This window comes from Microtus oregoni, unplaced genomic scaffold (genome assembly GCF_018167655.1).
Source record: "Microtus oregoni isolate MIOR12 unplaced genomic scaffold, Mior012 000057F_ref0000458, whole genome shotgun sequence".
Taxonomy (NCBI): domain Eukaryota; kingdom Metazoa; phylum Chordata; class Mammalia; order Rodentia; family Cricetidae; genus Microtus; species Microtus oregoni.
In genome coordinates, this window is record NW_024543833.1 from 1385145 (window position 1) to 1400583 (window position 15439).

The following is a 15439-nucleotide window of genomic DNA, read 5'->3' on the forward strand; positions in this document are numbered from 1 at the left end:
ATTCCAAAAAGAAAGAAATGCTGCAGAGATCTGGAAATGTCTGAGCTGATGTCCTTGGCATGCGCCATGCATTGCCTGCCTCTGTGTGGGGTTGGGGCCTGTAGTAGGGCTTCCTTGAAAGGCTTTTCCAGCTGAAATACGCTCTTGCAAGGAGAAAATCTGAGGAAGCCAGGAGGCCTCACCTGATAAGCAAGCTGTGGGAACAGGAGAGGCCAGAACAGTTGTAGTTAGACACTTTGAGAAGGGGCTTTCCTGTACCCCTGGCTGCCTGAGGACTGCTGAGCTGTGTGTGTGTGTGTGTGTGTGTGTGTGTGTGTGTGTGTGTGTGTGTGTGTGTGAAAGAGAGAGACAGAGACAGACAGACACATAGAAGGGGCAGACAGACAAGCAGAGGGAGAGAGAGAGAAAGAGACAGAGACAGAGACAGACAGGAGGTAGACAGACAAATGGGAGGGGGAGAGAAACCAAGACAGAGAGAGAGAGAGAAGCAGAGACAGATGGGGGAAAGACTGAGAGACAAACAGAGGGAGAGAGGACACAGAGAGAAACGGAGAAGCAGACAGGTGTAATCAGATTTTACTTTGGGCCACCAGAACACAAATAACAACATGTAGACTTACCATCAATTATAAGAGCTTGGCCGTAGCTTAGACTTGTCTCACTAGCTCCTATAACTCAAATCAACCCATATTTTTATTAGTCTATGTTCTACCACGTGGCATTACCTCTCTCCCATTTTGTGAGTCCAACACGTTCCGCACCTCTGTGGCATCTTGTATACCTCGATTCTTCTTCTACTTTCTCCCTCTGCCCAGAAGTCCCGCCTATACCCCCTGCCTAGCTATTGGACATTTAGCTCTTTATTAAACCAATCACAGGCAATACATCTTCACACAGGGGTAAAAATATCCCACAGCAGGCAGAAGGGGCAGACAGACAGACAGCAGAGGGAGGGAAAGGAGAGAGGAGGACGAAGAGAGAGAGGAGGGAGGGTGAGCTAGTGGAATGTCCACAGGCTGGCCCTGCGCTTTTTCATGCTGCTAGCTCAGATGGACCTGACTCACACTTCGATGCCCGGATCTGTGACAGATCAGGATAGCCAGGCCTCTGAGAGGGCTTTAGGTGGATGCTAAGGTTTGCAGTCTAGGGAAAACTGCCATTTGTGACATTAGGGTACATTCCTTAAACTTTTTGCATGCTCTGACATTCGCTGGACGTGTGCAAGCACCTTGCCTGATTCCAGGCTATCTGCTACTGAGGGAAGAAAGACTGGTCCTGAGTCTCTCCCCATGCCCACAAACACCCACGGGAGGGACAGTGGTGGCCAGCTTTACTCGGGGACCATGTTAGACCCATCTTTCAGAGACATTTGTTTAAAAAAAAAATCACTATCGACACAGCTTTGTAGGAAATAGTTCTGCCAATGCACTTTGCCTGTTTCTATTTAATCTGATGACTATTTGAAATGGAATTTTAAAAAACACACAGGCACACGAAGAATGTCTCTGTCTGCCTGTCTGTGGTGATGTTTTGATATTTCTGAGAAAGAAAATATGTTAAGATTTTTGGTAACCTTAGTAAAGTTTAAGGGAGTGGAAAAGAATATTGTTCTTCTATTGGTAACATACTTTTTTTAGAATCTGAGCAATGACAGTGAACACTGAGAAAGGAAAGCCTTGTGATGCTTGTACTGTTGTGTTCTCCATCCCTAACCCAGCAACACTAGAAAAGAAAGACAAGTGGGTAGGTAGGTAGGTAGGTAGGTAGGTAGATCGATAGAAGGAAGGAAGGAGGGAGGGAGGGAAGAGAGAAAAAAGAAGAAAGAGAGAGAGAGAGAATTAGGCAGTTTTCATTGCTGTGACAGAAAGAGTCTGGAGTTTCTTTTCTGTCATGTTTCAGTCATGATCATCTGGCTCACTCTTTCTGGGCTATAGCAAGGCAGAACATGGCAGAGAACATGATTTAAAAAAAAAAAAAAAGCTGCATGCCTCCTGGCAGACAGGAAAGAGAGAGAGAGAGCCAAAGAGACTGGAGACAAAATATACCCTTCAAAAATATGGCTCCATTTCCTCCAATCAGATCCTCCCTCCACACTTTTTCGCTGCCTCTCATTTATCCATGTAAATGTGGATGGGTCCATTGATTTGATCAGCTCCCTGCAATTACTTCTCCAAAGACCACGCCATATGGACGGATAGGTAGATGATAGGTAGGTAGATAAGTAGATAGATGGATGGATTGGGTAGGTGGATGGATGGGTGGGTGGGTGGATGGATGGATGGATGGATGGATGGATGAGTAGATGGATGAGTGGATGGGTGGGTGGGTGAGTGGGTGGATAGATGGATGGGTGGGTAGGTGGACAGGTAGGTAGTGGATGGAATGATAGGTAATAGATGGATGGATAGTTTCCCTTCTCTTAGATCTATAGTCTAGGATCACCCGGGAGACGGACCTCAAGGCATGCCTGTGATTATCTTTGATTACATCAAATGATACAAGCAAGAGATCTTGACTGTGGGTAAGACCATTCCCTGGACAAGGGATCCTGAACTGAACAAAGTTGACAGAGTGAGCCGAGCATCAGTACAAGTTTACTGCTGTGCTCTCCAATGTGATAGGACCAGCTGCTTCCAGCTCTTGTCCCCTGACCTCCCTGCAGTGACAGACAGTACTCTTGAGCTATAAACCAGGACAGACCCTCTCCTGCGAGGTGCTGTCTGAATGTCTTCTCACTACAACAGGAAATGTAATAAAAACAAATGAGTAGCCATGGATGTTTGAAGTGTCCCAACTCTTCCCTAATACCACATTTAAGATCGCACTCTTTTGCCAACATTAATGACCTTTTCTCTCACACAAATGTGGCATCCACACATGGAGACAAACATATTACACACATAAACTTTAAAAAATAAAAGTCTTTTTAAAAAGACTGCCTGTTCGCTAATGAATTTTGAGTCACCAAAGTTACATCTTACATTTCCTTGGAGCTGGAAAGATGGCTCAGAGATTAAGAGCACTGGCTACTCTCACAGAGGACCCAGGCTCAATCCCCAGCACCCACATGGCAACTCACAAACATCTGTATCTCCAGTTCCAAGGGATCCAATGCCCTCTTCCAGCTTCTGCAAGCACCATTCATGCATGCATACAAAGATATACATGCAGACAAAATATCCATGGACATAAGATAATCTTTTTAATTAAATAAGTTGTCCTCACTTCATCATTAGGAGAAGGACTTAGCTTTGTTCTGCATATGGGAAATTGAGACACAGACTGAGAAAGTAGTCAAAGCACCCTTCCTGGTCCTAAGAGGCCCACCCCTCTCCCACTTTCTTCTTGTTCCCAGCTAGGATGAATAGTGTCAGGTGGTTAATGTATAGAAGAAAATTAGGACTCAATCTTATTGGCCATTGACCCTTTGTAAGGATTAAGGGAGGTGGGGATGCTACGGTGGGAAATGCTTGGCACCTCTGGTGTTGGTAGGTGTTCAGGTAATAATTCACCAGAGCAGCATTTACAGCCAGCCAAACAGGATCGTAAAGACATTAGAAAACGTTGGTAACTGGGCCCTACACCAGAGATGCAGCTGAATGAGGAAGAATCTGAGTATTAACCTATGTGTAGGGCCCTGGTGACTCTGATATCCTAATAGGGTTAACACCTCAGGTGGGACACGGCTTTCTCCCTTCTCCGAGGCCAGCTGCCTCCGAGTGGGATCTCTTGGGAGGGCAGAGTGTGTGGATGTGGCCAATGGCTGGCACATTTAATGAAGGCACAAGTTTCTAATCCACTCTTCCAAATGGGTTCAATTAAGAGCTGCAGAGCCTGTAGGCAGCTTCCTGCAGTCCCTTTTGATGCTAGGAGGCAGGCGAACGGCCTGGATTCTGTCTGAATTCCAAGGACTCTAATGAAGAAGCTTGGCAGTGCTAATACGTAGGAGGGGATGAAAGTATCCATCGGCTTCCTGGCTCCTTCTCACGTGTCTCTCCTCCTGTCTCTCCATGTTCCTCCTGCCATTCCGTGTCTCTATCCGCCTGCCCTCCATCCCTGCATTCCCTTGCTATCCCACTTCTGTATTGTTTTCCTACTTTGGGATCCATTTTCTCAGTTGTCTTGGCTCAATGGTGGGTCAGCCATGAAAGGCTTAGCGGAGGTGGGTTAATAGACCCATGAGTGACTGAGTATGGGAAATTCATTGCGTGCCTCTTCTTATTTTATTTCTTTTAATTTCATGAGTATTCCCTACCTACATATGCATGTTACAGAAGAGTCAAATATCCATCAGATAGTGATGGCGCACACCTTTAATCCCAGCGCTGGGGAGGCAGGGACAGGCAGACCTGTGAGTATGAGGCTAGCCTGGTCTGCAGAGCTAGTTCCAGCACAGCCAGGGTTATATAAAGAAACTCTAGTCTTGAAAAACAAACAAACAAAAAATTAATAAATATTCCATTTGATACAACCCTTCCACAACTGTGTCTCTGTTGAGTTAGCTTCCTTACCCATTTAGATGTCTTCTGATAAACCCACCTATAGAAATAATACTATTTCAAAGTCATACAACGCTCACATTTCCCCCAACCCATGTACCTCAGGATTCTTCCAGGCGCAGGCATCCGCTGTGCTGTTACGTGACTGTCCAGTGGTTCACAGTGGGCCCCTGTTTAACCCTTCATTTAATGGTAGGAACCCACTCCACCTGTCAGTGTTCCCCTGGAAATGCATGACACTGTACTGCAATGGCTAGTTTGCTTCCTTCCGGACGAATAAAAGAATTTCTTTGGGTAAATGCTGGGAAGTAGAATTAATTTTAATGACTCTTGGCAAGCTGCTCTCCAAGTGACTCTTCCGTCCTTCATACTGCACCTGTGTGTTGGGACATCCCGCCGTTTGATTTTGCATGGTCCATCTTCTAGTGAGGCTGAATACTTTTTAACTCGCTTACTAGCCATTTCCCCCAATATGTTAAAATTCGTTTTGGTTTTAAAGCAACAATTAGAAAAACAAAGACCACTGGGAAACCAGGAAAAAATAATCCACTATCATTTTGTGACAAGGGCTGATAATAATTGTGAACTTTTTTATGTTTACCTTTTACGAAGCTGCTCTGCTAATGTACATCAATTTTAGCATTGTCATTTATTTAGCATGATCTCCCACACTTTGTCAGGTGGGGGCTTTTTAGGGTAGAGTGTAGTTGTTTACATCTGTTCTTTCTTCTGCTGCCTACCGGTGGCCCAGGAGTACAGTATGACTCGAGCTAGCCTGTATTCATTCAGGCATGGTTGTGTGTTCTGAAACAAAGTGATGCACAGAAACAGCCATGATCCCTGCTTTGCCAGAGCTTGCTTTCTGGTAGGTAGGATGGGGTAGGGTGATAGGAGGCGGGCATTGGTAATGAGGCAAGAAGGGGTGGAGGCCAGAGCTGTTGGAAGGAGGCCGTGGGAGACCAAGGTGGCTTAGGAACAGGTACTCCATGCAGAGGGAATGACCAAATCAGAGTTCTTGGGTGGGGATATAGACCACATTGAGGCACAGGGCAGAGGTCAGTCTGTCAAGTACAGAGCACAGGAGAGGTGTGACCAGTGAGCTGGGTGGGTATCAGGGTCTCCTTAAAGGCCTGGAGAAAACTCTGTCATTTTGAGAGACAGTGGAGGGTCCCAGCACATAAAACCCTGTGTGTAGTACTGATTCCTCTAGCTTAAGAATCCTTGAGTCAGGTGATCTTTTGTGTGTGTGTATATACATACTTAAAAACATATATATATATATATATATATATATATAATTTTGAAATAATTTTTAAAATACAAAATACTGATAATAGTACAAAGAATTCATGCATGTTCTTCACCCTATGTTTAGATTTGTGTTCAGTTGACAAAACTAGCCAGCACAGATGTCAAAAGGCTAGTTAATGTTTGTTTTGTTTGTTTTTCTTTGAAGCTCAAACTCACAATCATCCTGCCTCAGCTTCTCTCATGATGGTATTACAATCATGGGCCCTGTCTTATATTTTTATTATCTATAAGTAATAATATTTTTAATATGTCAGGCGTATTGCTTAACTTAATTTTAAAAAAGCTGGCTTCTGGGAACTGCAGTTGAGGCTGTGGCTTTATCTTTGTGCCTTTCATTCCATGTCCTTGGAGTCTCCTTGAACTTGGCTCTAGCATCAGTCACAGTGAAAGGTCTTTCCTGCCCTGGGCATACTGTCCTCAGCCACAGTGTGCCTGTGCTGGCCTGGAGCCCTCCCTACCCAGCTCTGGCTGGGGACATACTCTTTTTGCTGTACAAGCCACTAGGAGAAGGCTAAGGTGCGTGTGAGGCCAAACCAGAGAGGTTGACTAATGTCTAACACTACCTCGAAGCTGGCCCGCACTTGGCAGAGGGCTGCCATCCTGCTTTGGTGTATCTGTGCAATGACGAGCTTCACAGAGTTGCCCAGCATTGCCCTGGTCATTAAATGGGTAACAGCATGGGAGAGAGCCCATGGATTCCAGAAGCTTCCAGTGCAGCTCGTGGGAGTTGGTCAAAATGCTAATCCTGGGCCGTAGCCCCAGAGTCTCTGGGTCACCAATGGAGAGTGAGGCCCAGGGTCCTCCATATGGTTGACTTTGGGGACTCCTGTATAGGTGGTAGTCGGCCACACATTGGGACATTCCTCCACTAGTCTTCTGAGACATGTCTGCAGGTTCTCCATGATACCAGATAATAGTTGTTGGCTGAGGTTTCTGTCCTGCCTGGTTCCTGCAGTCATTAAGTCCCAAAGAAATCACACAGTTTATATTAATTATAAACTGATTGGCCCAGTAGCTCAGGCTTTTTATTAATTAATTCTTATAACTTACATCAGCCCACAATTCTTGTCTGTGTTAGCCACATGGCTTGGTACCTTTTTCAGTGAGGCAATCCATATCTTGCTTGCTCTGTGTCTGGCTTCTCCTGTCTGGGTGAGGACTGCAGACTGAAACTTCCCTCTTCCCAGAATGCTCGTTGCCCTGCCTCCACTTCCTGCCTGATCGCCCTGCCTATTCTTCCTCTCTGGCTACTGGCCAATTAGCATTTATTTAAAATATAAGTGACAGGGTACAGACCAGTGTCCCACAGCACATAGTCATTTGGAGCTAGGTGTATAGAGCTACACACACTTGCTGCCTTCCAGCTCCAACCATGTCCCTTAGCATGATACACAGCCAGCATGGCTGGAGCCTGGCCAGATGGTCAGGGGTGATACTGATTGTCCAAAATAACTAGGTGTCATGTTTGGTTGACTTTAGGATGTAGCTGGACCATCATCTTTAGGTGAACTTAGGGCTTCCCCAGCCATATACCCAGGAGCCACCTTGGACTAGGGATGGGTCGGGTTTCCTGATGAGCCTGCTGGGAGGCAGAGTGAGGGTGAGCACGTGCCCTGCTGTCACTAACCCCTCCTTTCTGCCTGCAGTGGACTTCTGACTGCAGAGAGCAGCTGGATGGTGGCTGTTCCTTCTCCAGAGGGCGAGCCCCGCCACAGCAGGTAGGGAACCAGCTCTGTCCTCCATCTGGAAGCTGTCACGTGTCTTGCTTTTCTGGGACTCTGGGGCTGGCCCTTGGGTGACTCTTAAATGATGGGGATCAGGGAAGCAGGCAGAAGTGTGAGAGCCAGTAAGGTACAGGACCTCTAGGACGCCTTCCTTAATTCCTTTGTCACCTTGGAGTGCCCCGCCAGCCTCATGTGGATTCTGAAGACTGCTCTTCTGTTGCCTTTTATGTAATGCTACATCTGGCAACAGCCTAGATGCCCCCTGAGAGGAGGGTGGTGGGATGCTCTGTGGTGTCCTTTCTGGAATATTGTATGACGTCAAGTGAGCAAACTGGAGTCTGGGTGCTGACATTGATGGACCCACTAGCACTGGGACTTGGGGTTTTGAAGCTGATTGGGTGCTTTGGAAATCCCTTCTCTGGGTCTACGAAGACCTGGGAGTGGAGCGTGTGGAGGAGTTCAGAGGTCTGGACGCCCCCGTCCACAGATGTTCTGGGGTAGGGGGCGTTCTCCCACCCAGGCATCCTGGCACTTTAAGGGCCTATTATATGGCCAGGAGAAGAAGGCAGCTGCTCCTGGGGTGCTGTCCTGATGATATGGGTGTGCCACCTTTCCAGCTGCTCTCACTGATACCTTGTCCCTACCTATGAAAAACCATGTGCTTAGGATCTGAAGAAATCACTCAACCCTACCTCAGAGTTGGCTTTTCCCGCCTTAAATTCCACCTCTTGGTCCTACAGTTGCTTTAGGGACACATTGCCTTGCTCACTGGCTTGGGTGTGGTCCTACCTTAGTCCCTTGTGGTAGTCACAATTAACCCATTGCTGGGATGAGCATCTACTTAGCATGGGCAAGGCACTAGCCTCCACCCCAGCGCTGCAGGGATAAAAAGCAAAGCAAATCCCCACCCTCTCGTCTCTATTCTGTTCCAAAGAAAGATGTTTAGTGTCCTCAGTTCTGGATCATTCCAGAAAGAACTCCAGGGCTTTGCTGCCTCAGGTTTGGGGAGACGCCTGTCTTCATAGTTCATTCTCATAGCATTTGTGTAATTGTTTCCACTTTAGTTACGGCTTCTATTGCTGTGATAATGTCTAAGAGTAACTTGGTCAGGAAGGGTTTTTACTTCTATACTTCTGGATGCAGACCACTGAGGAATGTCAGGGCAGGAACTCAAGCAGGGCAGGAACCTGGAGGCAGGAACCAAAACAGAAGTCATAGAGAAATGATCTTCCTTGGCTTGCTCAGCCTACTTTCTTATACAACTCAGGATCATATGCCCAGGCACCACCCAGAGTAGGCGGGCCCTCCCACATCAACCATTAATCAAGAAAATGCCCAACATACTTGCCTATAGTCCAGTCTTATAAAGGCATATTCTCAGTTGAGAGTCTGTCTTCCCAAATGATTAGCTGATGTCAAGTTGACAGGAAACTAATTAACAGTTTCCTCTTTTAATTTTTTTGTTAATTGTACAGAGTATTTGATCTCATTGTGGCTTTCCTATACATGTGTATTAAACAGAGACATGGCTCTGTAACAGGTTGGGGGCAGGAGCCTAGATTCTGGTTTTTGTTCTGCTACTTGGTAGCCAATTTCTTCCTCAGATAAAACCAGAAGCTTCTGGGTGGCCTCTGAAGGTCCTTCTGGCACTTCTATCCCATTTGCAGAGGAGCAGACTGGGAAACACAGAGAAGGGGGGTTTGAACAAGCTGAACTATGCCCCTTGCACCCAGGTATTTCGTCTGCCCAGTACCTACAGGGTACTTCTGCCTGCCCTATTGCAGCTCATGTACTTCCAAGGGCATCTCTGTCTTCTGTCTCCTCACCAGGGGTCCTGTTTTCCTTCCTGAAGCATATACCTTAGCCCATGCCTTTTACAGATCAGTGGCTCTGTCTGTTGTCCTCCCCGACTCTTCTAACAGATTCAGGCTTGGATGTGGCTCCAAACGGGGGCATGGGGGGTGGGGGGGGCTGCTAGACAACACAAACTGCATGTTTCTTGATCAGTAGTTGTCTGGTTCTAGAAGTTTCCAGGGTAGGATCCTTCATTCTCTCTTGTTGATCACTTTTTCCCAAGCCCTCTCTCCCTGCCCATGCCCTCCTACTCCAGAGGTTGAGCAAGGGCCCTTCCTCCACCCCCTCATCATCCCCCACCCTAGGCCCCTCTGAGCTGTTCTGCTCCACTGTTTTTTTTTTCTAGAGTAGGCAAAGGGGTTGGACTAGGCAATGTGGTGGCACTGGTGGGGCTTATGGAATGGCTGTCCCCCATGTCCCCCAGCGGGGTTATGTGTGGCTCTTCACTGCCTAGCCACCTTGCATACTGTGAGGTCCAGCTGACCGCAGGGAGGGACTGGGCAGTCTCCCAGGTTGAGCAGCTTTTTTCAGAATGAAATCTAACTGAGAAGATTAATAGAGAATCTATTAATTAATAGAAATCTAATAGAGAAGAGACTGAGATGCTTTCTTGGCTGGTGTGACTGAGCCAGAGGTTCACTGTGGGGCAGGAACCTTAGACTGGAGGTGACATTCTGAACACTAGCCCATCTTCTTCTCTGACATAGCTCGCAGTAAACAGCAGCAACATTGCTACCACCTGACCTGTGGCCCCTTCTGGTCGTCTCAGAAGGAGGAAGTTCAGGAGAGGCTGGGGTGTACCCACACACAATGAGTAACCACATGGCCCTACACCTTGAAGTTGGGGTGAGGTCTTGCAGTGACCGTGTTGGATTGTGGAGAAGGCTTAGCTTGCCGGCACTGGGGTTGGAGCACACATGGTGTCGTGAAAACTGCTCAGAGCCAAGGCAGTTAAGTCAAGGGTCTGGGGTGAGGCCCTGGATCGAACTGATGCTGCGTTTCCTCCTTTAGGGACCCTGGAGAAGGCCAAGTCCCAGGTGGAAATGAGCTTGGAGCTCAGATACACGTCTGTGGGGCAGTGGGGACTTGGGTGTGCTATACAAAGCCATGGGAAGAGCACCTCCTGACAGAAGGCTGAGGTGGCACCAAGTGCCACACTACCCAACATGGGGAGGCAAGAGTGGCTGGCAGCACCGTGTGTCAGCAGCAAAAGGCTTAATGTGCTGAGTTGGGAATTGGGTAACACAGGACAGCAGACACAGGATGGAAGTCAGTCTCTCTCTCTCGTTCTACTAGCCCAGGAGAGTATTGGGGAGCCGTCTAACGGCTCCACACCTGCCGTGCTTGGGTGTGGTTTTCTTCCATGACCCACGGTCTCTCCTGCCATCTCTTTGTCCCACTCGTGTGAGTGCCACTCTGGGTCTGATCCCTAGGATCCTGACTCTCCTCTTGGAGCAGCCTTCCTCTGAGGACCTCTGGAGAGCGCCACAGGAGAGCCCCCGGTAGCTGGCCTGTGGCTGCCCTGCCTGGCCTTGGCCTGCTTGCAGGCTTTGGTTGAGGAGGATCAGGGAACTGCCTACTGAAGAGTACATCACTAGACATGAGCATTCTACCCCTGTTAGCGCATCCGAATTCCTTTTTACGGTACTCTGCTGTCTAGACAGACACCTTCACGCTGATTCATGTCACAGTCAAGCTGTTTGCTGTACCCACATTCCCCCTCAGGCAAGTAACCCCAAGGAAGGGCATGCCAACTGACTCACATCTCAGTTCCCCTGGCATGGGCCTTACATGCACTGGGCTCAGTAACAGTGCTGAACCTGCCTCGAACTGGCCAAGCCTCAAGCCATGCAGGCATTTACGAGCAGGCCCTTTTCCTTAGGCCTCGCAGAGTCTGTGAGCTTTCTGGGGTCAGAATGGCAGGGTTGCTCTCAAAACCCACGTCCACCCATTTGACAATGACTCTAAGAGCAAGCTGTCCCTCTGACTGCCACACCTGGGCCACTGACACTAGGCATGCAGAGGTCATCAGCAGCGGGTGAGGATGGAGCGGGTGGAGTGGTCCTGCCTTCTACCCAGGAGGCTAATCCACAATGCCTGATCTCGAACTAGAGGCCTGGGGTGGGTGGGACCCATGGGGATCAGCCATGCAGTGAGATGCTTATTTCCCTACAGCAGGCAATACTTCATTCTTTGGTTATTGCAACTAATTGCAAAACAATACCTTACCCTCTCTGGATGCTTTCAGACAAGTCAGGGTAGCCAGCATCCCATGAAGGAGGAGGAGGGAGTCCAGATCAACCAGCTGCCAGGAGCCAGGATTCAGCCTCTTTCCTAGAGGCTGCTCCCACTACTCATTTAGTCAGGATGATGGGACATGCTCTGACCGTCACTGCAGTGGGGGAAACACGTGACGGCAGCTGAGTGAACAGCTAGACCGGTGGCACTGAGTTCAGAGACCTTGTCCACGTGCGGGCTGGAGGTGTCTGCGCCATCTGCTCACACGTGCCCAAAGAAGGACATGAACGTGTAAAACACAGCGTAGCTTCTGTTTAGACCTTGAGACAGACTTCTTGATTGAAGGACTTGATGGTCCGGGACAGCTGTTCTTTAGGCGGTGGAATGATTGCTGGGAACCCGATCAGCATACCTCCTTATCAGACAGTTGAGAGCTCATGAAGCCCTGGGAAATCTGGGGGAGTGGGAGGAGTGATGTCAGGTTGTGGCCAATGAGTGTAATCCCACCTTCTCTGGAATGGTAGGTGTGGTGTAGGACACCCCATTATGAGAGGGAAAGAGCCTTGCCCCTAGGTGACCCTGGAGGAGTAACGCTGATTCTAATTACTCTTCCACCAATAAGACATTGGCCTAAGTCTGGGTTTCTGTGCTATCCTGCAAGCTGGTGCTACAACGACAGGCTCAAAGGATGGCAGGCGGCAGCTAGGGTAACATCAAACACTCCAATCCCCCAACCCTGGCAAAGGTCAGACACAGCCGTCTGGTCTGGCTGACCAGCGATGGCAGGATGTGGTTTGTGGACAATTAGAAACGCATCGGTATGCTTAATGCCTTAGAAAAACACCTGGATGCTGAAGCTGCTTCTCTGTATTCATGCCTCGGCTCTCTGTGGCATTGGTGCTCGCTGAACGCTGTGTGCTTGGCTAACATATAGAGTGATGATTCAGTAACCCAATGTGGATTCAAGACATATGCCTGAAGTACCCCCCAACAGATGTGACTAACAGAATGACTACAGTCATTCTGAATGGTCCTGTTGGTCTCTGGACATGAGAATTGATTCCTTCCTTTCAGTAGAATGCTTGAGTAGATGGAAAGAAAAAAGGAGGAGGAAAGATTAGCAAAAATGAAGTTGGACATTGTATTAGGGTGCTGGGGTAGTAGGCACAAGCACAGCTAGCATTGACGGCTTATGCTGGGTAGGACTAGCAGCTATCAGGGCTGAAGGGTTTGCTGGGCTCAGATGTTGGAACTTCTGTCCAGTCTTGTATATCTTATGTTGTTTTTTTTTTGTTTTATACTGAAGTCAGTGCCTTGTGTCAGACAGTACAACCAAGATGATGCTGTGTAACAAGCAATCTCAAATCTTAAAAGCTTCAAACAACCCACTGGAACCCAGCTGGATGGTGCAGTTGCCTTTTTCTGAGTTAGGGTGTCACTATATAACCTGGGCTGGTCTAGAACTCATGATTTTCTGCCTCAGCCTCCTGAGCACTGGGATTACCAGTGTGTGCCACTATACCTAGCTTAGTAGTTATCATTGTTACCCATCATCACATGGAAAAAAAGAACTCCAAGGATCTCGCTTTGGTGGTTCAGGCTGTAACCTGGCTGCACCATTTTGCATCTGTTTGACTCTGAGCTGTTTCCCAGGCTTTGAAAGCTGAGCACCCTCATTCCAGAAGAATTCCCTTTGTCATAGTTAGGGCATCCTTCTGCTTGGAAGTTTGGTTCCCACCCGTTGACCTCTTGCCCTGGCAGAGGTGGCGTCTCAGCAAGCTAGCTGACACAAAGACTGAACCAACATGAAAATGTCCTAGTTTCCCTAGGAAGTCATTTGTCATAGCAAGAGCCAGAAGGTTCTAAACAGTGACAAAGACCGGTGATTAATGCCAGCCTGAGATGCTAAGTCGACCTTCATCAGCATTAGACCTGTGCCCTGGAGAAGGCCATACGCAGAGGAAGGGATGAGTCATGGGCAGAAAATGAAAGCTTCTGTTCACTCAGAAACCTGCCCTCAAGTTGATAGCAGCTACATCTGAGTGGGAAGCTGGCTGCAGTCACCCTGTGCTGGCCGGTCTTATGCCAGCTTGACACAGTTAGGGTCAGCTGGAAGGAAGGAGCCTCAACTGAGAAGACTCCTCCGTATAAGCACTGTCTGTAAGGCATTTTCTTAATTAGTGATTGATAGAGCAGGCGGTTGTTGCTAGGGTGTGGAGAGGGGACAGAGGCAAGGATAGGGATGGGTATGGCCCGAAAGGGAGCCATAGCAGGAGCCCTGTAAGGAAATGCCTTGTGCCCTGGCTGTATCAGTGTTGGTATCTCGAAGGTAACCCCGAGTTCCAGTTTCATGAGTTTCCCTGTGGAGGGAAGCTGGAGTCTGTTTGGATTATTTCTTACAAGTTCAAACAGCTATTTAAACACAGCTTTATTTTTTAAAGTATAGAACCCGGCTTCTTCAGAGTCTTCTGTGGCATTTCAGCATTGTTAGCCATTGCACAAATGCAAACCAAACTGACAGCGAGACATGATTATGCTTTCAGAGTGGCCAAGGTGGGTGGAAATCCTCAGGGTGGTGGAGAAGATACGTGGCCCCACCCTCCCCGCCTGCCCTCTGCACACCTGCTCCTTGTAGTTCCAGGCCCTGTGGTCTCCATTTCTAGCCCAGCTCTCCATGTTTTGAGTTTGGTACCACCAGAAGAGATGTGGACCAGGGTGGAGCTGTTAAGGAATGCCTCCCTATTCAAGAAGGCATCTTGGAGGGAGGGTGGTGTTGGGGTACAGACTTTATTTTCCCCCTCTGCTGGGGGTAAGGAACCAGGGACGATTAGAGAACCTTGCTATTTCAATAGAGGCCCCACAGGGAGCCTGCCAGGAACGGTCTGCGATGTGACTCAGCCTAGGGCAGGCACTCATAGCACGGCCTGCTCAAAGCCTCAGCCGCATGCCCAGGTGGCTCAGACGGTGGGTGGGAGGGCTGGCCTGAGAGGGATAAATTGGCCACAGGCTTCAGCCTGTTTCGTTCTCTCCCTGCCCTGTGGTTTTGAGTGTAAAGGGATCATGGAGAGGTGGGCAGACAGACAAAAAGCCCTAAAGGAAAAGGACTAGATGATGCTGCCCCTGAACTCAGCTCGGTTCTCTGCTCGGCCCTTCTTGATTCTCAAAGGCACCTCTGTTGGAAGAGACTGGACATGCTCAGTCCTTTTCCACTAGCACTTAGGCGCTGTCCTTGGTGCTAAGTGTGTGTGTGTGTGTGTGTGTGTGTGTGTGTGTGTGTGTGTGTGAGAGAGAGAGAGAGAGAGAGAGAGAGAGAGAGAGAGAGAGAGATTGCACACGCGGCTTGAGGGGCGGTGGATGTAAGGTGCCTGATCCCCTCACCTCCCTCCATATGAGTCCCCTCTATCCACATCCAAATCACCCTCAAAAGCCTGCTTTAGTGGCCCACAAATATCTATATTTGGCCTAAGAGGTGAATTTAGGGTCTTGCTTCCTGAACATTTGTGTCATGAATGTGAAACCTGGTATAAATTAGCATCTCTCCTTTGTCCAGAAGCCTGGCTTCCTCCCTTCTTTGGGAATTGCCCATCTAGTCTACCTGCTCTCGTGACAGATAGAAAAACTGGTGTCCATGGGGCTGGAGAGACTTGGTTGGAGTCTGACTTTTCTACTAGCCTGTAACCAACTGTACTGCCAGCAAGTTGGCAGTTTGGGTACCAGACTTGTCATCTCATGACTCTTGGAGATGTGCCGCCGCTGCAAATCATTCTTTTCATTCTGCAACCCCTATACGGGGCAGGGACTGCAGCCTCAGGT

The 15439-nt window shown here is 48.5% G+C and overlaps 1 protein-coding gene across 5 annotated transcripts in view; it reads left to right on the forward strand.

Annotated features, from left to right (window-relative positions):
- Positions 1-15439, forward strand: part of Ctif (cap binding complex dependent translation initiation factor) — a 246632-nt gene that overhangs the window by 61636 nt on the left and 169557 nt on the right. For 4 of the 5 annotated variants that reach the window (XM_041639225.1, XM_041639224.1, XM_041639227.1 and 1 more), the window contains one exon: positions 7457-7528. The exons of the other annotated variant lie outside the window; for it this stretch is intronic. In XM_041639225.1, the coding sequence (XP_041495159.1) occupies positions 7457-7528 (72 nt within the window). The remainder of the gene's footprint in view (positions 1-7456; positions 7529-15439) is intronic. 5 annotated transcript variants of the gene reach the window in all.